This window comes from Ambystoma mexicanum, chromosome 4p (assembly GCF_040938575.1).
Source record: "Ambystoma mexicanum isolate Mex_15411 chromosome 4p, UKY_AmexF1_1, whole genome shotgun sequence".
Classification (NCBI taxonomy): Eukaryota; Metazoa; Chordata; class Amphibia; order Caudata; family Ambystomatidae; genus Ambystoma; species Ambystoma mexicanum.
The window spans coordinates 60,043,381-60,069,136 of record NC_090927.1 but is presented as its reverse complement, the minus strand read 5'-3'; the positions used below and the strand labels follow the sequence as shown (position 1 = coordinate 60,069,136).

The 25,756-nt window shown below is 45.8% G+C and overlaps 1 protein-coding gene across 1 annotated transcript in view; it reads left to right on the top strand.

Annotated features, from left to right (window-relative positions):
- Positions 1-7,165: 7,165 nt before the first annotated feature.
- LOC138452535 (NACHT, LRR and PYD domains-containing protein 3-like) overlaps positions 7,166-25,756 on the top strand; it is a 63,562-nt gene continuing 44,971 nt past the window's right edge. Inside the window, exons 1-2 of the mRNA XM_069604982.1 lie at positions 7,166-7,824; positions 8,292-8,462. Coding sequence (XP_069461083.1) covers positions 7,571-7,824; positions 8,292-8,462 — 425 coding nt within the window. The 5' untranslated portion in view covers positions 7,166-7,570. The remainder of the gene's footprint in view (positions 7,825-8,291; positions 8,463-25,756) is intronic.

The following is a 25,756-nucleotide window of genomic DNA, read 5'->3' as shown; positions in this document are numbered from 1 at the left end:
GGGAGAGTGGGGTTGTTGGTCATTTCTTTGTTTCACTCTGAGAATGCCTTTCTCTTTCCCCTCCCTCTCTTTCGAGGTCGTAATCACATTTCATGCCCTCAGCTATGGAGAGGACGCCCTTTAGGTTTTGCCCGTGTTGCAAGGGCAAGTTTACCTGGAAGGACAAGCATAAACGGTGTAACCGTTGCTTGCCCCTCGATCACAAAGAGGACGGTGTGCGGCCTGTAAGTTACTCAAACCCAAAACGTTAAAGGACCGCAGGGTCAAAAGGTGGGCAGCCTATGCGATGTCTAGGTCTGACTCCTTGCCAGCTGCCGCCGCCGCCGAATGTGATGAGGACAGTTGTTCCCGCTCCTCGTCGTCCGTCCCCGGCCCTGACAAGCCCAGCTCACGCCCCGCTTATGGGGATGAACACCCCGGCGACAAGGACGAACACAGAAAAACACATAAGCACATACCCCATGGCACGCATTCGTCGAAGACGAAGGCAGCCATAGCGTCAACGGAGGCGTCGGGTCCACCGGCGTCTTCCGCCGACCGTAAGGGTCGCAAGCCCTCCCCGCCACCGCTTCCGCGACCGGCGACTGGGCTTTCTGTAAATAAGGGAGCTAACTCCAAATCCTCAGGCGATGCACCTCGCAAGAGTGCGTACGTTGCCAGTAAAAACTCGGCACTGCGTAGCGCGACGGCGAGCGATCCCTCGACGGACAAGCTGATCGCCGAAAGCCTCGCGCGTATAGCTTCTAAAGACGGCCAGAGACGGACGGCAGGTGACACGTCGAAAACCGCTCACAAGGCCAAAGAAACGCCGAGGACGCCGGAGGGTAGGCTGGGACAGCTCCCACCATCGACAGAAGACCCTACCCAGTGAGAAGGTTTCTCAGAAGGCAAAGGGACTCTATCTTCAACGCTATGGGACAGAACTAAGCAACTACAGAGAGAGGAAACACCCTTTTCACTCCCAGACCGCTCTGGCCTACCTTACTGGACTGTAGAGAGGTTCCGGTCATGTATGGACAAGCTAGACAGGTTCATGGCCATCCCAGAAAATAGGACACCCAAGAGGCCAAGGGAGGTACTCCAGGAGGGGCCATGGGCTAAATACCTGAAGCTCTTTAACCCCCTACAGGAAGACATGAACTCTTACGACCTCACTGAAGAGGACTCTCACTTCCAGGAAGAGGATGAGTTTGTGAATAATGAAGACCAACAAGAGAAAGAAGGTTTTCATGATGACACTAACATAGGTGAGGAGGGCTACGAGGAGGACCCAGGTGAAGGTGGCTCACAGCCCTGGCAGTCGCCATCAGGGTCTACAGACCCCGACATTATAGACATTTCTTCTCCTCAGACCACACCGGTCAGGAACCCATCTCCATTAGACGATCAGCCCACCTTCAATGCGCTACTAAGGAAGGCAGCAGCGCATTTTGAAGTTGAAACTGGGGAGGTCACCCCAGATACTGATTTCGTCGAAAGGATTATTAAAGAAAAACCTCCCACTAGTCAAACTATTCCTATCCTCGCCTCGGTTAAGAGACGACTCATCCCATCGCTGTCCACCCCCGCGCTGGTAAGAGGGGTCAATCCAAGAATCGAGAAATTGTTCTCACCCTCTCAGTCAGACCCATTATATATCAGGGGTCACTCAGTCCCGGACTCCTTAGTGGTGACTAACACAAGGAAGAGGGCTGGGGTTCCACTGTCAACCAGCGAGGCACCCCAGATAAAGAAGGGAAAAAGCTTTATGCCTTGGGCAAAAGAATTTCCGCCTCGGCAGCGTTTTCAATTAGGATTGCCAATAATAATACATTGTTGGCAAGCTATGCTGATGTTCAATGGGGAAAGCTTAAGCAGGACATCGAAGAAGCCCCTGAACCTCTAAGAACTCGCTTATTGGCTACAGTTACAGAAGGAGCTCTGGTCAACCAGAGCATCATTAAGAACACTCTTGATGCGGCAGAAACTGCTGGCCGTTCTTTGGTGCAGGGAATTCTGCTGAAGCGTCACGTCTGGCTTCGCAATTCCAGTTTCAAGGCAGAAACGCAGGCGACACTCATTAATAAGCAAATAGAAGAGTCAAATCTCTTTGGAAGGGCAGTGGACGATGCACTGGAAAATGCGAAGAAAGAATTCGACACCATAAAGACCTTAGACCAAATCTCAAAGCCTCCAAACAGGCGGGGATTTAGGAACAAGCACTTTTTTCGTGGCCAACGCCAACAGCAGCAGCAGCAACAGCATTACACTGCGGGCAACTGGCCCTCTAATCAGGGTACCAGTAACCAGTATAACCAACGAGGACAACGCCGTGGCAGGGCAGAGGCCGGGGCTCTAGCCCCAGAGGCACCCCAGCAAGTAACACCAAATGACCCGAAGGTTCGGGTCCCCTCCCATGCGTCTCCGGTTGGGGGCCGGATAACATCGTTCCTATCAGCATGGGAGGGAATAACATCAGACCGGTGGGTATTGTCAACCGTAGCCCACAGGTACTGTATAGAGTTCAATCGGTCCCCCACCTACAGACCTCCAAGGGGATGACGCCTGTCACCAGAACACCTCGTCATCCTCCTGCAAGAAGTAGAACAGCTGCTACAGAAAGGAGCAATAGAGGTCGTGCCCCTATCTCAGGTAATGGAAGGTATTTATTCAGTGTACTTCCTTGTACCCAAAAAGGACCTAACCATGCGCCCTGTGCTAGATCTGCGCCCAGCGAACAAATTTGTAAAACCACAAAAATTTTGTATGGTAACATTATAGGAGGTAATTCCCCTGCTATCTCAGGGGGACTACATGACAACACTAGACATGAAAGATGCATACTTTCATATTTTGATGTTGCCAGCACACAGAAAATACCTCAGGTTCATGATAGAGGGCAAACACTACCAGTTCAGAGTGCTACCCTTCGGCATAGCGTCTGCACCGAGGGTATTCACGAAGGTACTGGCAGTGGCAGCGGCCCACCTGCGCAGGTTGTCCATACCGGTATACCCTTACCTCGACGATTGGCTCATAACAGGGGAGTCCTACGAGACATGCTTCTCAAACACCCAGAAGACAGTAGACCTTTTGTTCCAACTGGGCTTCTCCATCAACGAGTAGAAATGTCCAGCTTAGACCCCAGCCAAATCAAACAATTCCTAGGGGCTCTAATTCGAACAAAGGATGGCCTCGTCTTCCCCTCCAACGAGAGGGTCCAAAATATGCTGTTTCAGATCCCTCAATATGTGGCCGGTCGAGAGGTGACGGTAGGCAAAGCAATGGGCTTGCTAGGAATGATGGCGTCATGTATTTATATGGTACCTCACGCGCGCCTGCGCATGCGCCCAATGCAAGAGTGGCTCAACAGCCAGTGGTGTCTGGCCAACGTACAATGGGACGATCTAGTGTTGGTCTCGCAGGCCTTGGTTCTCTCGCTACGGTGGTGGTCGAAGGAAAACCTGGTAATAGGGAAACCATTCGCCACCCCTGCAGTGGAAGCCACTCTAACCACAGACGTTTCCCTCACAGGATGGGGGGCTCACCTATCCCATCAGACTGCTCACGGAGTTTGGACTCTGAGCGTAGCTTCCAAGCACATAAACTTATTAGAGCTACTTGCGGTGTTCAAGGCACTAAAAGCCTTCCAGACACACCTACAAGGGAAGACAGTGATGGTCCTCACGGACAGCACCCCAGCCATGTACTACCTCAACAAGCAAGGGGGCACTCACTCTCCAGGACTGTCCAAGCTGTCCCAGAACATCTGGAAGTGAGCTCTCAGACACAACATGTTCCTATTGTCACAACATGTACCAGGGGAACTCAATCTGCTAGCAGACGAACTCAGCAGAGACTTCCCTCTGCCCTCAGAGTACGAATGGCAGTTACAGGAAGACATCGTTCGATGTCTTCACACAATGGGGCTTCTCAGAAATAGACCTGTTTGCAACTCTGGAGAACTCACAATGACTAGATTACACCTCCAGATACCCACAGAACCGCTCCAAGGGGAACGGTCTCTGGATACCATGGTCAGGGAAATTTGTTTACGCTTTTCCCCCGACTCCTCTGCTGAACAAGATAGTGCACAAGATGCACTAGGAACCAGTCACCATGATACTGATAGCCCCGATGTGGGCCCGCCAACCATGGTTTGCGCACCTGATGGAGATGTCCTTGTCCCCACCAGTGAAACTGCCCTGCCCGTACAACTTGCTGTCACAGGACAAGGGCAAGACACTACACCCATGCCCACAGAACATGCATTTAGCAGCCTGGCTCCTGAGGTCATAGAATTTGGCCATTTACAACTCCCTCAGAGATGCATGGACATTCTAAGAGAAGCAAGAAAACCCAACACTCGCCACTGCTATTCTAGCAAGTGGAAGAGATTTGTCATCTGGTGTAGAGGTAAGAGCATCAACCCAGTTCACTGCTCTCCCACACAAATTGTCCTTTACCTGACCCATTTACTGGACTCAGGTCTAGAGTTCAATTCTATTAAAGTCCATCTAGAGGCACTTTCTGCATACACCACCTCTCAACTTAAGGTGTCATGGTGGAAAGTCCCAGTTATCAAAGCCTTCATGGAGGGGGTAAAGAGAATACACCCTTCGATAGCAAACCCAGCTCCCAGCTGGGACCTTAATGTAGTACTTACCAGGCTCATGGGCTCACCCTCTGAACCCATGCACAAGGCAACTCTTAAGCACCTCACTCTTAAGACTGCTTTCCTAATAGCTATCACTTCCATTAGGAGAGTAAGTGAACTACAGGCTCTTTCTATTCTAGACCCCTTCGTAACAGTTCACAAAGATAAGGTGGTTCTACGCACACACCCAAGGTTTGCACCGAAATTCATATCGAAATTCCATGTCAACCAGTCAATAGAACTACCAACGTTCTTTCAAAACCCTTCCAATTTGGGAGAAAAGAGCCTGCATACACTCGATGTGCGCAGAGCTGTCATGTTTTATATGGAAAGAACTAGGCCACTGAGAAAGACTAATCAGTTCTTTGTCTCGGTGGCAGCAGGAAGAGAAGGAGATGCAGTCTCAAACTCCACTATATCCTGATAGATTGTTCAATGCATCACTCTCTGTTACACTCTTGCTAAGAGAGAACTACCCTTCAAGCCAAGAGCACACACTACTCGAGGCACTGGGGCATCCATAGCATTCATTGCAAACGTTCCCCTTGAGTCCATTTGCAAAGCGGCAACCTAGAGTTCTGTACACACCTTTACAAAACACTACTGTCTAGATGCTCACTCTAGATCTGATTCCCAGGTGGGACAAGCAGTATTAATACATCTTTTCTCTACTGTTCCTTCTCACAACCCACCTCCAACTCCGGGTACTGCTCGCTAGTCTATGCACAGCATGTGATTCTAAGCAGATTAACAAACATCAGAAGACAATGCATTACTTACCGTAAAAGCATTTCTGATGGTTGTATCTGCTTAGATTCACATGCGCCCACCCTTCCTCCCCGCTCGGATGGAAGGAACATAGACATCTTTCTACATCTCTCTCTCTTTTCTGTACTCACTCACGTATAGAAGGCTCCCTCATGGCAGAAAAAATACAAACAGAGGGATTGTGGGTACACTGCACGTCACTATAGGGATAGTGTTACAGACACGCCTTGTCGACGTCCCCTTTTCGACTACGAAAAACAAAATGCAATACTCCGCAGTGACCACTGGATGTCGGACTATGCATAGCATGTGAATCTAAGCAGATACAACCATCAGAAATGCTTTTACGGTAAGTAATGCATTGTCATACAGGGTAAACCAATCAAAAGGGTGTCAACTATTTCACTGTGACGGCCCCCAACTTCCTTGAGAGATGTGGATCTGGAGCTTCTAAAGCACGAAGTAGTGCTGCCATATCAACCAATGACTGACAACACTTTCATGCAAGGGTGCATGCCCACAGTGCATTGCTGTGTGCCTCTGACCTATACAGGGGTGGCTACTAGGTGGTGCTATAAGGGCCTATTCTACTCCCATATTACATCCTAGAAGGATTTTGTGTTTCCATTTTTTTAAACTAAGCACAATATTTACAGGTGTTGGCCAAAATGTACAACCCACTAATCAAAATAAGGGAGTTATGTCTGGGGCCAAAAAAATATCTCACAATAATCTGCAGTTTAATAAGTCATTGATAGAACAATATAGTTGTTTGTATATTCCACTTTGGAATCCCCCCCACCACACATTTGTGTGTAGCTAGACCCTCTTACATTAAGAAAAGTAACTTGACCAATGTAAACACATATACATTTTCTTTTTCTTACCTTTTGCCACACATGTGTTATACATTTTGCCATAAGGTGTGTTTTACAAGTTTTGATGCGGCTTACCTCGTTCACTGCTCAACAAAGTATGAATGTTCCTTCTTTTTCCGTAGAGTGAGGATTCTTGTAGTGCCAATACTTTGTTTGTTGCTAACACCAGAGCCTTAAGGCAGTGCTGTGAGAGGGACAGCCTTGTGTCTTTCGTGATATTTCACTGTCTAGCTAGGATCCGTAGCGTGACACTGGGGTTACAGCCCTTATAAACAACTGGCTCTTTTCCAGCCTCACACTTGAATTGTGAGGCTGGCGGCAGTCACACGTCTGGCCTCGCTGGTGGTGGGGGGCCCAGCACCATGGAAGGGGCACATCCCCTTAAAAGGCCAATACACATGGGAGGGTCACACATCCCAACTTGCATGTTTGCACCACCACATTCCCGTTATGGGACTGAAGAGGACATTTTCCAACCCAACAACATCCATCACATCACACCTTACCCACTTCATTCACCCCAATCCAGCAATAAAACAATGGCGCCTCTTCAAGCACTTCTCCGTCAAAGCACTTAAGCAACACCTGGCCTCACTGCCCCATCTTCATCAAAAATGTCAACACAACCTGTGCATACAATCAACCACACTCTGAAAACCACAAGCTTAAGCACCCACACCTTGGAACGCACAGAAAGCCACCACCAAGAAACTCCTCATTCACAAATAGGAGAAAGAATGTTGCAAGCAAAGTCCACTGATATGATCACTTCGTAAAACTGAAAACAGAGTATTTACCTCCTCTCAAATGCCCCAGTCACCAACTCAACGAAATGCACAGAAATGTTCAAGACCAGAGACCAAATCAACATCACCAGAACTTCTCACCCACCCCCAACGTGGCCATACCAAGATCGAACACTGCTCCAGATGACCTCTCATCCCTCTGTCCAAGAAAACCAATGCCTTCCTTTCCCAAGGCATTCCTCTGTCCAAGAAAACCAATGCCTTCCTTTCCCAAGGCATCATCACCAATGCACTGAGGAACTGAGCAAGCCATGAGTGTCATGTACATCCCCATCTTGCTTCCTGGCTCAGGGCACTGTTTAAACCCCTAATACAAACACATGATTCATATTTATAATACATGCATTCTGCCAAAGTAATTGTACACCAAAACTCTGGAGGTAATGGTGACACTGGAACAGGCCAAGGTGAGTCATCTGGAAGCTGGCGATTGATTGACTGAGCAGGAGGTAGGGAACCTGGTGCTCTAGAGAGGTCTGGCAATGTTCACCTTCCTTGATGATCTCTGTGTCTATGAGTATCTTGCGATGTATGGCACTTGGATTCTGATATCTGTTTGCCGCAGGATTGCTTCCTGCTCCCTTACAGCTGCGTGCTGCTCGGATCTGGCCAGCGTCCTCACCGTTAATCGCTCCCTCACTGAGCTGAACCTGAGTTGGAATGACCTGGGGGATTGCGGCTTCAGGCAACTGTGCACAGGACTGAAACACCCAGGCTGCAGAATACAGACATTACTGTAAGTCACAACAAGTGGTTGCTCTGCTCAGATATCCTTGTGTACATCTTCACGCCATTACGTCGTCCCTTTGTGCTCTCCCATATCCAGGCATCTAAATGATGTGCACAAAGGTAAAGCAAGTTTCACTTCCTCTCTTCTTCAGATGTCACTTCCTGTTTCAGGTGTTCAAGGCATTTTACAAAATGAGGGGAGCCTGGGTAGGCAAATGCTTGCATAAACCAACAATAAAACCTGGAAATAACATTAAACTGGGTAAATGACAGAAAGAAATCTTTGATAAGATTTTATTTTTGATAAGTCTGTGTCCCTTTCATACCGTTTTTAGAACATGTTTATAACATTGGGATGTACCGGACCTATGACATTCTGCTGCCAGAAAACACAAAACAAAATGTATTCACTACTGTTTGTAAACTTGCATTTCTAATGTAATTTATTCTTTTTTCTTCATCACATCCCTTCAGGGTGGCTAGCTGCTCGCTTACTGGTTCCAGCTGTTCAGAACTTGCCTCTGTTTTAAGTACAAGCCAGTTTCTCACAGAGATCCAGCTGTATCATGATAGCCTGGGAGATTCTGGAATGATACAGCTGTGCGAAGGACTACGCCATCCAAAATGCAAAATGCAGACCCTGAGGTAAGCAGCAGCTGTACAATATTTATTCTAGTTCTATTTGTAATATCATGTCCCCCTCCCAAGCCTGAGCTGTGGCTTTTTAGTGGTCACGGCTCAGGCCTGGGAGCCTGCGGCCTGAGCTGAAGCTATTGTCATAGCAGTACAACCAAATATCACCCTATCACACATCTACAATTCATCAGCAAAGTGAGTAATAAGAAAGTTGCCATCTGCTTGCACGAAAGAAGCTATCGGCACATCCGGCTACTTGACTATCAATCTGATTCCAGACCATGATGCAGCTCATAGACCGCCACTATACACGTTATTGACGACACGCTATACCTCCTGGACAAAGGAGACCCCTGCCTACTTGTCATGCTTGTCCTCTGTGCCACCTTTGATATTTGTGACCATGAAGCTCCTCAAGATCCTTGCTACACTTTTGGGCCTTGATGGAACAGTCTTACAGTGGTTTGCCTCAAACGTTTTCAATAGAGACCAACTCACCCAGATGGGCCCAACAGATCCCAGCACCGGCCAGTGAACAGCCGTCCACTTTTGTCACCTGTCTTCTTCTCTACTCCTTGTCAACACTGACTTCATCATACACCAATACGCAGATGTCTCACAGTTTTATCTAAAGAGCAAAGGCATCCATGAACTGGCACTGCCAGTCCTTTATCCATTCCTGGATGCATTCTCCTAGGAAGCCACACAAAGTATGTGCAAGTGCAGAATCGGCTGACTGCCATGAAGCTTGATGATGTCACCCCTCAACTCTAATGCAGTGCAACATCTCTCAGCTTCACCATAGACTGCAACCTCTCATTCTAAAGATACATTGCTGTGAAGATCCAAGCAGCCTGACCGCAGCCTGTGCTCCTTCGCCAATTTAAGTCTTGCATCCCTGACACAAGTCTCCAAATGTTTTTCCAAGCTTTGGTCATCCCCACCTGGACGGTGGCAATGCCCTACTTGTGGGCGTCCAAGATGCCCCTTTTGCCCTTTGAAAGCACTACATCACAGGACTAAGAAAATGTGACCACATCACCCCAACCTTGAGGAGCTGTGCTGGCTACCCCTTCATGCACGCATCCTGTTCAAGGCAGCCTGCGTCCCCTGCAAACCAGGTCTAGAAACTCAGCACCTATGAAGGCCAGCGCATCACCAGAAGCCGCCTCGACAGGTTGGGAACAGGGAGCTGAAAGAGGGAGAAATATGGAAACATGCCTTTTAATGCCATGCAATCTGTCTTTGGAACAAGCTACCCAGGCTGATACGACAGGGCCACGAGACCCCAATCATCAAGGAACATCTTGCCAATTGCTGATCACTCCACTCAACATCAGTTCTTTCCCTATCACTACCCTGCTCCTCCTAGCCATGGCATCTCCTCTGCGCCCGACATAATTACGTGTAACTCCCTCTGCTCAGTAGAGTGCTCAGTGGCTTCCTATCCCAGCCAGGTTTATACTTTACAAATCCCACAAATACATTCAAATAGGTTCTAGAAGGAATGTGGGAGGGACACGCAGCTTGTGGGTGTTGTTGGAATATTACCCAACCCTTCACCATCCATGGCCATGCTAATCCCAAGTCCCAAGTACAGCCTCTAGTGGCTGTAACTACAGACTTACTTAATAATAGCAGGTGTCGCAAAACGAAGGTTTCTTTAGAACCACAGCACCTTACAATCATAACGTCCTAGATTGATAATGATAATGGGGAGGGGGATAAGTCCTCATCTTCTCACCCGAAAGAACACTTTATCCAGGACAGGCCCACTATTAAGTTGTCCCTACTTAACACTAGCTCTTTGAGCAAACATGCAATTAATGTGCATGACTATATACAGATAGAAACCTGATGTCATGTGTATAACGAAAACCTGGCTCAAGGACTCTAGTGGTCCGAATGTTAGTCTAGCTATTCCATCTGGCTACAGCTTTTATGGTAAGTACCACGAGCAAGGGATAGGCGGAGGGGTGGCTCTCCTGGCCAAATCAGAAATCTTTGAGGAACCCATTGTTTGTGCAGGAAGTGAGATCATTCATCTTAAATTCCTCCCAAACGCTAACTTCTGCGTTAACTTCATCCTGATATATCAACCACCAGTTAGGATGTTAGAGTTTAATGAAGAACTAATACATATCCTGGCTCCTCGGAATAAACCCAACAGTACCACCATCCTGCTAAGAGACTTGAACGGATAGTTGGCCAATCCCGAAGACAAGGATGCTAAAGAACTGGTAAAACATCTAGAAAATCAAAACTTTCACTTGCTAAATACAGAACCCACACATGCAGGGGAAACATCCTGGATTGGATTGCTTGCAGGGATATTACTTTGAACATCACCAAGACTAGACCACGTGTTTGGTCGGATCACCTGTTCGTAGAAGGACCTATTCAATATCCTAACAATGCCAGTAAGACCCACAATCTACCTAAAACAGTCATCAATAGGAATCTGAAAAAGGATTGTCTCTAACGACCTGCTTCAATGATTAGCACGGGTAATGGAGACTACCTCGGACATAGGCCCCCCAGAAGCTCTAGCTCTAGCTAATACATACAATAAACAATTAACCAACCTTCTAGACAGTGATGCCCCAATGAAAAACAAGATGGTCAGTGACAAAAACTGCAAGCAAGTATGGTTCTCAAATGACTTGATATCACTGAAAAGGAACAAAAGGCAAACAGAACGCCTTTGGGAAAAAAATCAAACGGAAGAAAATAAGACATCTTGGAAAATGCTACAAACAAGATACAAAAAGAACATTCTAGAAGCAAAACAATCATTCTGCAATAAAGAAATAGAAAAAGCAGAGAATAAACCCAAAAAACTGTTTGAAATATATTGCAACTTGGAAAAACCTCTACTTCAACCAAAGGCCTATAAAACGTCTAGAGAAGATTGCAACGAGGTACAACAAGCGTTTGCAAAAATAAATCACTTTAGCTAGGGCTAACATTTCGGAAATACCAGAGAATGAAGAGGCAGAAACCCTAATCCTGAAAAAAGAGAGGAACCTGCGGGCTCCTTTCAATTCCAACCAATAGCAATCACTGATATGTGTGCTTTCCTTGAAAATATCTGTCCTACCTCCTGTCATAGAGAAATTCTGCCGCTAAATTCGTCTTAAGCAACGCTAAGATTTTTGCTCCTTTTTTGGTTCGATTTGTTAGCTCCTCTTTTTATCACGGTGTGGCCCCGCACTCAATTAAACAGGTAGCAATTACATCCCTGTTAAAGAAACCGAACCTTAACCTAAAGGATCCCTACAATCTACGTCCCATTACAAATTCACTCTTTCTCTTAAAGGTGGTTGACAAAGTCGCTTCTGCCCAATAACAACAACACTTGGAACAGATGAGCATTCTACACCCCATGCAATCAGGTTTTCGTCCTCATGGTACAGAAAGCGCCCTATTGAACCAGCAGTTGCACATGCTCAACTTCTTGGAACTTTAAGACTTATCTGCTGCATTTGATTTGCTTGATCATGATCGCTTACTAGACGTCTTGATCATGACTGGGAAATGCTCTAAAGAGGCCAGAGATTGGATCCAGTCCTTCTTGAGCAACAGGGAATCTAGAGTTGGGGCGAGTATGCTCCGATTCAGAGAAAATACTATACGGTGTCCCACAGGGAGCTTGTTTATCACTTGCTCTCTTCAACCCATGTATGAAATCATTTTGTGACTTGTTATCCAGCATGGGTGTGTACTTTGCTAACTGTTCTGACGACACCCAGCTAGTGGTCGGGCTATTGAGGGATCAAAAGAGTGATTTGGAGCTGGTCAACTACATCTCTGACTCGATAAAAGAGTGGATGTGCAGGAATTGGATGTGGCTCAATCCTGCGAAGACAGAACCTATGATCTTTGGATCTACGCAAGCAAGGGCTAAACTAAGCCCTAAATACAAATCCAGGACTCTGGAAGGAAACTGTATAGACATCCTTGAGAAAGTCAAACACTTGGCATTTATATTGAAGCTTCCCTCAGTTCTAAGGGCCATGTGCATGGTGTTGTTAGCACCTCGCTTTACCACCTTAGAGTGCTAAGACTCGCCAAACCCTTCATATCACAAAATAAACGTGAAGTACATGTCCCAGTCATCATCATGACAAGGCTGACTACTGTAACGCGCTTCTTCTCGGGGCAGATTAACAATGTAACATTAATCTACAGATGATTCAAAATGAAGCAGTGGAGATCATTTTTGATATTCCTAAGAGGGATCATATCTGTGGAGCAAGAAGATTACACTGGCTACCAGTGTCAGCCAGAGCAAGTTTCAGGATTCTCTCTGTGAGTCACCAATGCATATACGGAAAAGCTCCCAGTTATCTTAAGAAACGCATATCCCCATATAGTCCTTCCAGGCACCTACAATCAGGTACCCAAGGACAACTGGAAGTACCACAAGCAAAAGAAATTCAGAGGATGGGGGCGCTCTTTCGAAGTGCTGACGCCTCAGGCATGGAACACACTCCCTCAGATGTTGCGCGCAGAGAAATGCCACTTAGCGTTTAGGAAGCAACTGAAATCCTCCATCTGCCTATCTTACCGCAGCCTTTTAACTGTTTATGTCCTGCCTGGCCCTAGTGATATTGTCTGCGTGTCTATGTTTATTGCGCCCTGATGCCTGCAGTGTTTGGTGCTATATAAAAAATTTTTTTAAAAAATCCTTATGGTCATTCCCACGCATTATCTGCCCCTCCCTGCTCAATACACACCATCCTGGGATCTGTTTGAGCTCCTTGCATCTTTGACCTAGCTGTGTGTTGTTTCTTAGCAATCTTCTGAGAGTGAATGACTTCTTTGTTTGTTTTTGTTTCAGTGTTTGCACTTTATCTCTATTGTATGATGGTATTGGGAGCAGAGTACAAGACTCTGACTGAACTGTAGCCACTGTCAACAGCTGTGCATCTCTACTTTTAGCCTACAATTTCCAACCAACTAAGCATTGAACTCAGTGAGTAAAGGGAGCCGTTTGTACAATCTTGGGCTTGTATTCAAAAACATCTTCAGAGCCTCAGGTTGCAAACCCATGCCCTAGTTTCTCTTGGTGATAAGAGGTGTTTAGTCCTACAAATCCCACATCCTAAAGGTCACTGTTGATTTTTTTTAAAATAATTTTTTTAACTTTCTTTAATGATTGGTTCACGTTTCAAGGTGTTTCAACAATACAGTATCAGAGTGAGGCACAATAACAATAACATAGCATATCTAATTCGGTAGCAAGCTGTCAGCAAGTCTTCCCCGGGAGGAGGTGGCATAGAAGGGCAATGCATTACCATAGATCATCCTTCGACACAGTGGTGCGAATCCCTGCATGCAATAGGGGCTAGTCTGCTTCTCAGGGGTTTAGGCTCCATAACTTAGGTGACAGAGTCCGGGAACGGGATATTAGGTAGGTTGCGAAGGGACCCCATATACTCCTCGGCCTGTTCTGCTGGCCGCATAAATAGCCATATTCTTTGTCAGTGTCACTAAGCCAAATCAAATCCTTGAGCCACGTCCTTATGCCCGGGGAGGATGAGCCAGTCCATTTCATCAGGATACAGCAACTAGCAACAATCATGCATGTCGTGAGACGCTTCCAGCTTTGTTCGGGGATAACAGGAAACCAACAAAACATACAACAGATGAGTTCACAAGGTACGTTACACCCAACATTTTGGAAACAACCTCGCCCACCCCTTCCCAGAAGTCTCTCAGCTTGGGGCAGGCCCACATCATATGGAGAAAGTCTGGTGGTACAGTATTTCATTTCAGACAGCTATCCCTCCTGGTGCTATCAAACAGGTGTCTGCGATCTGGGGATAGGTACACTCTATGTAAGGTCTTAAATATAATCAACTGTAGGTGAGTATTGATTGACCCACTATGTGTACGCTCACAAAGCAGTGCCCATTGTTTGTGCTTGAAGGGGGCCCCCGCTTCCTCCTCCCATCTCTGCCTACACGTCATGGTCTCCCTGGGGGAGTCACGTTGGATTAGCCTGTACAATACACAGGGATTGCAGGTGGCATGCCAGGGAACGATGGGGACGACTCCTTAAAGGCAGCACAGATTCTGAAATACTGCAGTGTGCGTCGGAACCCCCTCCCATTTTTCCGAGAATAGCTCCTGAGAAATGAACGTTCCCCCCGGATATAGGTCTGACAAGTGTTCAATCCCGACTCCCCTCCACGACAATGGCTTTGTTGCATGTTGGCGGCAGGCACTCTATGTGCCACAACTGAAGCCCTGGGTCAAAGGGAATTTGAAGGACCCGTTTCCACGCGTGTACTGGGCCTGCTACTTGGACAAATTTATATTTGTCCGGCTTTCTCCTAGACACCAAGACTGCCTGCAGAGTGAACCGATGCACCAAGCATCTTTCTATGGGCACGTGTGGATAAAATTGGGCCCCCGGCATCCAGAAGGGTGTGAAGTGTAGTTGTGCCGGAAGGAAATACAATTCAACGTCCGGTGCACCAACATCTCCACTTTCCCAGGGGAGAACCACGGTATCCCACCCAACACGCAGGATTCGCTGGTGCCAGGTGAGCCTGACCAGCTGTGCTTTCACCTCTGCAAAGTAACTGACTCCTGGCTAGGGATGTAACGGTATAACGGTATACCGTTAAAGATACCGCGAACCACTCAATTGAACAATGATAACCGTCGCATTGTTCATACCGGCATACCGTGTATACCGTTAAGTGTGCTTTTCAATCTGATTTGGAAAGCTGCAGTAAGCAAGTGCTGCGCAGTCTTGGTCTTGCACTGTTGGATGTGCCATCTGCCAAGTAGTTTCAGTTGGAGCAGTTTTTAATGCCATTCCATAAACTACACGTGTCTGACACAAAATCAATATGTTAGCAATAGGAAGAATAAATACAGTGCTAAGAAGGAAAAGGGTTTACTTTGGGTTGGCTGCTTTGGGGTTTATATATTTATAATGTATAATGTTTGCTAAACGTATGACAATGGGGGATGTCCCTGGTTCTAATTAACATATGATAAGTCACACTGCGAAATTCACTCATCTCTGTGGGTATTCCCTGCTGCCATACCAAAGGGTGACATGTCCTTGATTACTGAACACCTTTTGGCCCACAAGTAAACTAAAGGCTGTAACGTAAAGAGAGCATGCGTGTGCGTGTGTGAGTATGCGCACAAGCTTATACTACCATCAGCCTCCATTGATCTGGGGCATGCATGTTATAAATATGGCAACATGTTCATCTTCACCAGTAGCCAGTGGGGGAGCTAAAAGCCTAAATGACCACTTAAGAAAAGCTATTCAGTTTGCTTTGCCAGTCGCAGCAGGGCTCTCCCCCTCCTCCTCTCCACACATGTTTGTGTTTGGCGGAAGCAAGGGGTGGCATTTCAGTGAAAAGTATGTTGAAAAGCCCAAATCTGACTCTGGGTGCCGGGTTTTGTTTGTGATGATAAATCTGACAATTTATGACCTTTTTATAAAATATTTGTTAAGATTGGTTAACTCCACCTGCTATACCGCGATAACCATGATATACCGTCATTTTGCAAGAAGGTTATCGTACCGTCATAAAACTAATACCGTGACACCCCTACTCCTGGCCACACCGGGATGTTCTGGAAAATGTAAAGTAGCTTGGGGACCACCAGCATTTTAGCAATTGCTAGCCTGCCCAGCAATGAAAGGGGAAGTTTACACCACCACTCCAACCTGGGCTTCAGAGTGTTCATGTACGCCATTTGGTTCTCTTCTAGAAAAGTTTAGGTGTCGCGACTGACCTGTACTCCCAGATACCTAAACGATTTCTGTTCCCATCTGTGCCCTTCAGTGCTTAGGGGCTCAACTGTTGCCTCATTTAGCGGAAATAAAATAGACTTTGACCAATTAACCTTAAGTCCCGAGGACTGCCCAAACCTTGCAACCTCTTGTGATAGCAGTCGCAAATAGGATGCAGGGTCTTTGAAATGTAGGACAGTATCATCCGCATACAGTGACACCAACTCGCTGGCCCCTCCCAATGCCAGGTCTCATGCCCTGTGGAATTTCCAAAGCCGGGCCGCGAGCGGCTAGCACGCAATTTCAAAGAGTAATGGCGACTGTGGACATCCCTATCTGGTCCCTCGAGCCAAGTCGAAAGCCTGAGAACGCATGCCGCCAAGCCCGATTAGAGCGTTTGCCCCAGCATACAGCAGGCACACTGCCTTCAGATAGTACTCTGGGATGCCCACCTGTCTGAGCACCTCAAAAAACCTTTTCTATGCCGAGTAGCGCCACCACTGCCTGCACTTTGGGGTCGCTCTGAACCAGGATTGCAAATAGCCTACACTGGTTAAGTGAGATCGACCTTCTGGGTATAAAGCCAGATTTGTCTGTATGGATAATGCTCGAGGTTACGGAGCAACCGGTCTGCCAACACTGTAGCAAAGATTTTAGTATCTAGGTTCAGCAGGGAGATGGGGCGATATGAGGAACAATCCAGGGGTTCCTTCTCTGGTTTAGGATCAGCGTGACCACAGCCTCCCGCATAGTTGGGGGGAGCCGACCCACATTCACCCCCTCCTCCCACACCGACAGCCGATGCTGAGCTACCTTGGGGCCAAGCTCTTTATGGAATTTGGTCATTATTCCATACGTGCCGAGCGCTTTGGTGAAGGGTAAGTTTGTATTGTAAGCAGGATGTCATTTACCGTAATGGGTTCAGCTAGTGCTTCAAGCGCACCCCGCTGCGGTACCGGCATGGACGCTTCCCTCGCATATCCCTCCAGGTCTAGAGCCAGTGTTGAGCCTGTAGATGCGTATAACCGCTCATAGTAGTGGGGCAAGGCATCCAGTATATCCTCTGGCTTTACTACCACATTGCCACCTGCTGTCCGCACGGCGGCAATGTCCGTTTTCCCTCTTTCACGTCTGATCATTGTTGCTAGTAATTTACCCCGCTTGCCCTCCTCCCCATACTGCTGGCCCATGGCCAGGCGTGCCAGGTATTTGACTTCGTGCTCGTTGAGATTATTAAAGTGGTCCAGTGCGGTTTAATTACCAGGTCCGACAGGGCCATGGCTTTAAATCTCCAGAAGGGTCAAGAAACCCCTTCCAGACGCGGGTTCAGGGACCAGAGCACTGGCGAATGATTGGACAGCGTTCTGGGGAGAAGTACGCAGCCAGTTGTTCTATGTACGAGGGCCGGGATTGCCAAGATATAATCCAGATGTGCGTAGGTACCATTGACCGACGAGTGGAACGAGTATCCCCTCTCTTCCGGTCTTAGCAACCTCCATACATCCCCCAAATCCAACTTGTGCTGGCTTCTCTGCACCTCTGCCCGGAATTGCGAGCGTGCACCCCCAACTGCCCTGTCTTCTTCCGGGTCTAAAGCGATATTAAGATCTCCCACCCATACAATGTTGGTGTGGAGGTACTTATAGCATCTACAGAGTAAGGACTCAAAGAGGGGTTGTCCACGTTTGGCCTGCATATATATTAACAAACTTCATCAGTGTGGATCCCCAGCATCCCTAGACAATCACATACCTCCCCTCTGGGTCAATCACTGTTTCCTTAGTGCAGAATCTGACTGACTTGTGCACAAGTCTCATAACCCCAGCCGGTTATGTGGCGTAGGAGGTGTAATGTTTACAGTCCCCCCAGGACCTAGCGACTCCCTCATTCCCCCTTCCTACCAAGTGGGTTTGTTGTAAAAGGGCTACCTTAGCAGTGTGCCACTCACAGTACTGGATCACCTTACGGCCCTTCCGCTGGTTATTAAGTCCCTGTACATTCCAGCTGATCACCTTAAAGCTTGCCATGGACCCAGAATCGTTTCGAGTAGCTCAGCCCTGCTGTCGCACTCACTCCTATCTCACACCAGCTGCTGTCTGAACGTAAGAGACATGAATCATTTTGAAATAACACCCAAGTTCCCCAACCCCCTCCGCCAGCCCCAACCCTGCAGAATCCCCAGAACACCCCACCTGCTCCCCCGCCCACACTGCCCAGCCCCAACTAGCAGTGAATTGTCCCACCCTACCGTCGTTCCCCAACCAGTAAGTTACCATGGGGGAACCAGACACTGCTGCCCATGTGCCCACCCACCGATCTCACCCGCAGGGGGAGGCTCTTACAGAAACAACACTGCACAGCCACTGGTCTGACTCGCTACATGGATCAGTATATATATATATCGAAATGCGAACAAGCGGCCAGTTTGCCGCGAAACGCGTCGTTTTCGTGTTACCCTTCTTTTGTCCATGGCATTTATCTAATAAAAGTATATTTTTGGCTGCTTGGAGACTCTTGGCTCTTGGACTCTGTTTGGTGTGGCACAGTCTCACTGGACTGCTTTTCAGAGTGCACTCCGTTTAACTTTATACCGTGGTATAAAGCAATTTTACATATATATATATTCACTACAAAAAAAACTTTGTTGAGGGGACGTTATGGTTAAGTTGCCCTACGAAAAACCTGTGCACTTCACTAAAAAATAAATGTTCGCCCTCCCCATTATGGTTCAAATTAAAACCGAAAAACCCCTGAAATTCGCCAGATATGGTGGACTGAGCCCCCATACTTGCCATCACCACTGTGCACTGCTAACACTAACACCCAGAACATGAAAGATGTCATCTCAAATGTCACTGATGACATCACATGTTTAGCCCCTTTGTTTTCGTTCCCTGCCCTATATATATATATGATCAAAAATGACATCACAAATATGACATAACTGATGACATATTATGTTGGTAGCAAGATGTCAGGGGTGATTGTGTAATGTTAAACATGTAATAACTAGCTAACAATTCAAGGCTTAATACACACTTGTGCTAGTACAAACAATACATATGAAGACCCAATGCATATAAATCAGAGGCGCATACAGGGAAACTCAAGTAAGGAAGAAAAAAACAGCATCATCAGAAAGTTTATCTTCCTGTATACAAATTAATTGTGTGTTTGAGGCTTGCTATTGCCCCATGCATGTGCATCATGAGCTCAGACCAGACCCCAAGGAAAGTACTTTTAGAACACACGACAAGGTTACCGTTTTGATATACAGCACCTTTTCAATTTTTATATTGTGATTGTCAATGAATAAAACCACCTGGCCTAGATTTTTCAATGCACCAAAATAAGTGAGGCAGACATGTGATGTTTTTTCTGGGTGACAGAAATTGGCCTGACGGTGACAGAAATTGGCCTGACGGCACTAAAGCTTATGAGATGGGCTTGACCCTCCCGTAGCCAAAGCAAGTGGTATGCAGTACTTTTCTCCATAACTTTCCTTGGCAGCTTAAACAAAAGTGTCCATATGGACGTACGTGCCGTGATGTAGCACCTACAAAAGAACACATTACGACCTGCAACGTAGCATGCCACATTGTGAAAACAGAGAGTAGATTTGTAAAGAAAACACTAACATTTAAGAATTAGTACAGTAGTTTTATTTCACAATACACTGAGCGAAATCATTGCCCTATGCAATTAGTAAAGTAGTTGTGTTTCACAATGAACTGTGCAAAATGATCGCCCTATTCACATTTCCATAGAAGTAGTAAGATTGTCTCTTTGGTCAACAATGAAAATGTTAATGGCCACGTTGGTTTTTTTCACACACAGAAAGTAAGCGTTGCCGCCACAGTAGTCTTTTTCCTCCCACATTGATGTGCAAGACGACGTGAACTGCTGTGATCTACACCACAGAAAGGATGGAATGTTACTGCTTATAGCGACAGCAGCATAAGGACACAGAGGTCCGACACGGTAATCCCAGTGAATTATAACTCACAGACAACCGGTGATGAACTGTTGCATTTGACGGTTAAAAAAGCTGTGACTCGGCAGCTGTAATCCGTGACAATCACAATAGGGAAGGAAGTATCTGAGGGGGAAAGGGGAAATAAAACATCTATTAATACGCAACCTTTGGATAAACCAAAGTTGTAATATTTAACATTTTCAGTAAAAATGTTATTCAATAGGAGGAAATGTAGTGGGACCCTATGGACGGGGACAATGTGCAATGTCCATAATGGGAGAAAAAAAATCGAACGGCACAGAAAGCTGGAAAGCCTTTATTATTAATAAATTTTTTTTTATTGTTTATAATCAAAACAAAATTTTGACTTTTACAAGAAGTCATTTCGTAAGAAAAAGTAGAGAAGAAAATGAAGCGAGATAAAAGAAATGAAGAAGAAGAGGCAGAAAACAGATGTAAAAGATCGTAACATTTTCCAAAAATAGATCTCTATTAGTTAATACTGGCTGGATTTGCAGTCTCTGTTGCCAATTTCAATGCGGCTTCTAGTATACTAACTGCCGCCGTTGACCATTTTGTTTTTTCACCAGCGACCAGACGGCACCACCAGGTGTCCTCCTCACGAAGTGTGGCATCATACATTAAGGGTACCAAGAAAGCTTGCCTCAAGTGAGCTGTTTTAGCGCAATTCAATAGTAAATGTCTTGCGGTTTCCACCGATTCAGCATCTGCACATAGTCTGCAGGTTTTTGGAAGTAGTTCGGAGCAGATAGCTCTGATTTCTTGAGTTGGCATTTGGTTTAGTCTCATTTTCATAAGTTATTTGCAGTCTCTTATTAGGGAATTTTATACAATAATTCAGTGGTAATCTCAACTTGTTTGTCGTTGGTGGTAGATGGCGTAATAGTTTGTTGGCCGTTGCTATTTCACAGGTATGAATCCATTCTTCTTGAGCTATTTTGGTTTTTATCTTTTCAGGATTTTGCAATAGACCGTCAAGCGTTGCTGGCCAAATCTGTAAGCTTCTTTATGAGCTTCTGTTCCCACCTGTTCAAGGCTTTACAGCGTCCTTGGCTGAGTTCCTCCTGGATCATTTTGTAGATCGACAGTGTATCGGGCGCGATGATTTTCTGCAGGAGTCTCATCTGACTTTGTTCAACCGACGCTGCCAACAATAATAGACCTAGTTCACGTCTAATAGCTGAGATTGATGTTGATTTGGGAAGCCCCAATACAGCTTTCCAAAGACACCTTCCAATTTCGGCCATATAGTTTCCTGAATATTTAGGGCCACGTCCATTCTATAGATTACAGATGGTACAACTTTTTGTTTGTAAAATTGAATTGCAGGTAGTAGGGAACATTTCCTGTATTTGCGGTCCACTAGCCTTGTCTGGACTGTCAATGATTTCATTTTACTCCATAGAGCCAGGTGCGTTGACTTTTCCGATCTTGTTGAGTCAATCATTATTCCTAAATATTTTATGTTGGTGACAGTCTCTATCTTCATGTTGTTCAGTAACCAGCTGCTGTTTACTGTCATTTTTGGTCGATTTTTCCCCATGATCAAGATTTTGGATTTTGCAGTGTTGATCTCAAGATCGTTTTCGTGTATGCATTCGGCCAAGTTGGTTAATTGGCACTGGAGGCCTATTTGTGTTTGGTCCATCAGGATCAAGTCATCCGCGTAGAAGAATCTAGATATTGAGTTGTTGCCAACTTTAGGTGGAAACGATCTGACCGATGGTTGGTGTGTATCTCCTAAAAAGGCAATAAAGAGAGCCGGAGCAAGCGGACATCCTTGTTTCACACCGCGTTCCGACGTAAACTGGTCCGACAGCATGCCTTGCCTGTTTAGACGGACTCTGATTTTTGTATTGGTGTGAAGTGCGATCACGGGCTCTAGGATTTCCAAAGGGCAATTCCAGTTGGTAAGTTTGGACCAAAGCTTTTGACGACTGATTTTGTCAAAAGCTTGCGACGAGTCTATGAATGCTATATATACTTTCGGCGCACCATTCTTTACATTTTCTTTTATGATATTCAAGATCATAATGTTGATACTGGTGCTCGCGTTCTTGACGAAGCCCGTTTGTAGTTGATCTAGGCATGGTGATGTTCTTGCACATCTGTGGAATCTAGTTAAGAGAAGGGTGGCAAAGATTTTGCCCATGATGTCTAGGAGGGCTATGGGATGGTAATTGGCCGGGTTGTCTCTATTTCCCCTTTTGAATAAAGGGACTATCACTGCTTCAGTCCAAGTCTTTGGGATTTGTTTGGCGGCTTGGCATTGCTTGAAAAATTTTGTTATTAGGACCGACCATTCCTGTGGATGTTGCTTTAAATCTATATTGGTTAGGCCGTCAGGACCGGGGGCCCTTGATGTTTTCAGTTTCAAGATCGTAGACAAAATCTCCTTGTTCTACGAGATCTACCCAGGTGGTTCCTATAGGGAGTGTGAAGTTGGTTGCAGATAGAGGAAGCAATGCGAATTGAGTTGCAAAGAAGGTTGTACACGTCAATTCTGGTATGACGTTAGTCAGTTGATTATGCGTCTCACTGTTATTCTTAATGAAGGCCCAGAAATCTCTTGTATTTTTTGAAGTTAAGGTTTTGAGCATTTGCTCTGCATCATTTTGATACATAACAGCTTTGTGGTGTTTCAACCATGTTCTATATGAATTTGTTGCAGCATTTAAAATGTCTTTTTGCTCCACGTTATCAGATGTTCTAGCTATACGCCTTAATTTACGCAGTTCTCTGCTTTTCATGACTAGTTGGATGTCGTACTCGTGAACTCCATTTTCCTTTGTTGAGATTCGTTTACCTTGTTTTATCCTATGAATCAAGAAAAAGGGGAGGTAATTCAGCCTAGTATGCGGGTCCGTGATGTTGCTACTGTCTTCGTGGAATTTCTTTGTGATTTTGTTAATGTTTTCTGCCATTTGATTTGTGTTGACTTGATTGACAACTCTATGTCAGCTGCGTATGCTTCTTTGGACATGGTTGTTGTTTCGAAGCTCATTGTCAGTAAGTTGTGATCACTGGCTTTCGTTCTCTAGACCTCAAAAAAATCTACGAAAGGTAGAAGGGAGTGCGAGATGAAGATGTGGTCCAACGTCGCTGCAGTTTCAGCTCTTTCCCATGTAGGAAAAACAGGTAGCTGGCCTCGGGCTATTGCCACATTATGGAAGTTTCTGGTGTCCATGAGGTCTGATCATAGCACACCCCGTTCCGAGGATGCTGAAATAGGAGTAGTGCGGGAAGATTGATCACACTTAGCGTTTAGGTCCCCACAAATGATGATGGGGTCGGTTGCCATTTCAGTTGTACATTTGTCTAAGATTTCCGCGACAGAGTCACAGAAGTCGATGTTATTTGTTCTTTGCGGGTTCCAGTAGACGTTTAAGATGGCTAAATTGGTTTTAGTTCTACCCCTTGAAGCCTCCTTTGGCTGGTGCCACTCCATTTGAAGTGCCAAGATGCCATAAGATTCAGCTACCTTCTTTTTGATGGAGATACCAAAGCCGAGCCGGACTGCGGTTAGGGGGCCTGACGTTGGTCTGCCAAAAATGCCTTTTAACGCAGGGGAAATGTGGGTTTCGTATCCGTCGAGCACTGGTTTTTCCATCAACCAGGTCTCCTGAAGACATATTATATCAAATAGGGCTAGATCTAGTGCGTCTGGTATGGTCAAATTATCATGTCCCCTCGTGTTCCAAGAGCACATCGTTGTTGCTTTTGTTAGATCCTCCAGCGGGAGTTTGGGTCGCTGGTTGAGAGGTGCTGTAGTTGCTCCTTTTCGTTGTTAATTTTAAGGATTTGGATTTAGCACATTTTTCAACCATCTCCATGGACCTGACGGCTCTCATTTTTTAGTTTGCGCCTGTCCTAAACTTTGTTTTTGGTAGCAGGGTCATATCTATAGTTTTTCTCTGATCTTAAGTGTTTTCTTAGGTTTTCTTCGTGATGTGGTCTTGTATAGTTTGTACTCTCGTTTACTGGGTAGTATCTGGATTGAAATCTCCCACGGCGTACTCCGCCTTCCTCTTTGTAGGCCTCCCTTCTTTTGTTTTTGTTCAGATCTTCGGTTTTAGGTCGGTATTCGGGACCCTTTTCGGCCATTTTACTTGAGGAAAGCGTATTAGATGCAAGGGGTAATGACGATGGAATTTCTGCGAGGGCAAAACCCATTTGTTTCAAGACCGAGTTCACATCTTCTTTTAGATCGTGGATCGCTGCGTTTTTAACGTGAAGGTACCTTTCGCTCTTTTTTCCATATGATAGGGCTCAATCAGTACGAAATGTGACGTGTTCAACGTTTTCAGGTTTGGGACTTTAGTTAGAATCAAGACCGTCTTCCTGTTTAAAACTATGAAGTTTGTCCCAGCTATCAGTTGTTATATCTTAAAAATTCAGATGGATCTTGTTTTTATGTCTTCTGTGGACCTAGGTCGTGCTGAGTCTTTGATCTGTTTTTTTTTTTTCGCGTCTCGGGGATGTTTTTGTGATACTCTGGAGTTTCCTTGTGGTTAGATTGTGTTCTATTAGATTTTATCTCAATCGATGCTCCACTCTCCCCTTCCAGGACAACAGCTTCAACTCGATGTGTTACTGATACGGTTGTGGCCAAGGTTGATTTCTTGTTTTCTTTATGAGAAACAATTTTGTCACCAGCGTTAGGCTTCAGAACTAGGCTTTGTTGAGTGTTATCAGGGGGTTCAATAACCCCTTCTTGGTCCAAATGGACCATTAAGTCCAGAAGTGAAGAGTTCACTAACGACTCTGCTTCACTGGAACGAGAGTTGTCTAGTTCAATTATCGTTTGCTCCGACTGCGATATGTTGCTAGAAACAAATCCATGAGACACTACTGAAGGTGTTGCTACTTTAGTTTGTGCTGTTACAGCTGATTTTGCAATTTTAAAAATTGTGGCGACTTTTGCTGTCTCTTTATTTGTTTTGCTGTTTTGGAGTTTGAGGTCTGGCCGCAGAGTCTGTCCAATAGGAGCTTCATTTTCAGTTTCAATTTTTGACAGGCTTGTATCCAATGGAGGGGCAAATTCTGTTTGGGAGCTTCACTGATAACCTCGAGCAGTATTAGGGGAATTTCTGGTTCCGATTAGGGCTTCTAGTCGAGCAATTTTTAGTTCCCATTGTCTTTCTCGATGTTTTGTTGGCCTAAAGTTGTAATGAAGCCCTCCAAGAAGGTTACTTTTGTATTAGTCATTGCTGTTAGTGTGAGCGAGTCCTTCATTGTATCGTTAATCGTGATAACCTCGAGCAGTATTAGGGGAATTTCTGGTTCCGATTAGGGCTTCTAGTCGAGCAATTTTTAGTTCCCATTGTCTTTCTCGATGTTTTGTTGGCCTAAAGTTGTAATGAAGCCCTCCAAGAAGGTTACTTTTGTATTAGTCATTGCTGTTAGTGTGAGCGAGTCCTTCATTGTATCGTTAATTGACTCATACAACCTTACAGCAAGTCCCACCGTGATAGCTGACATAATTGTTACAAGGTCCGGTGTCTTAACTGGAGTGTCTTTTGGTGGATTCACAAA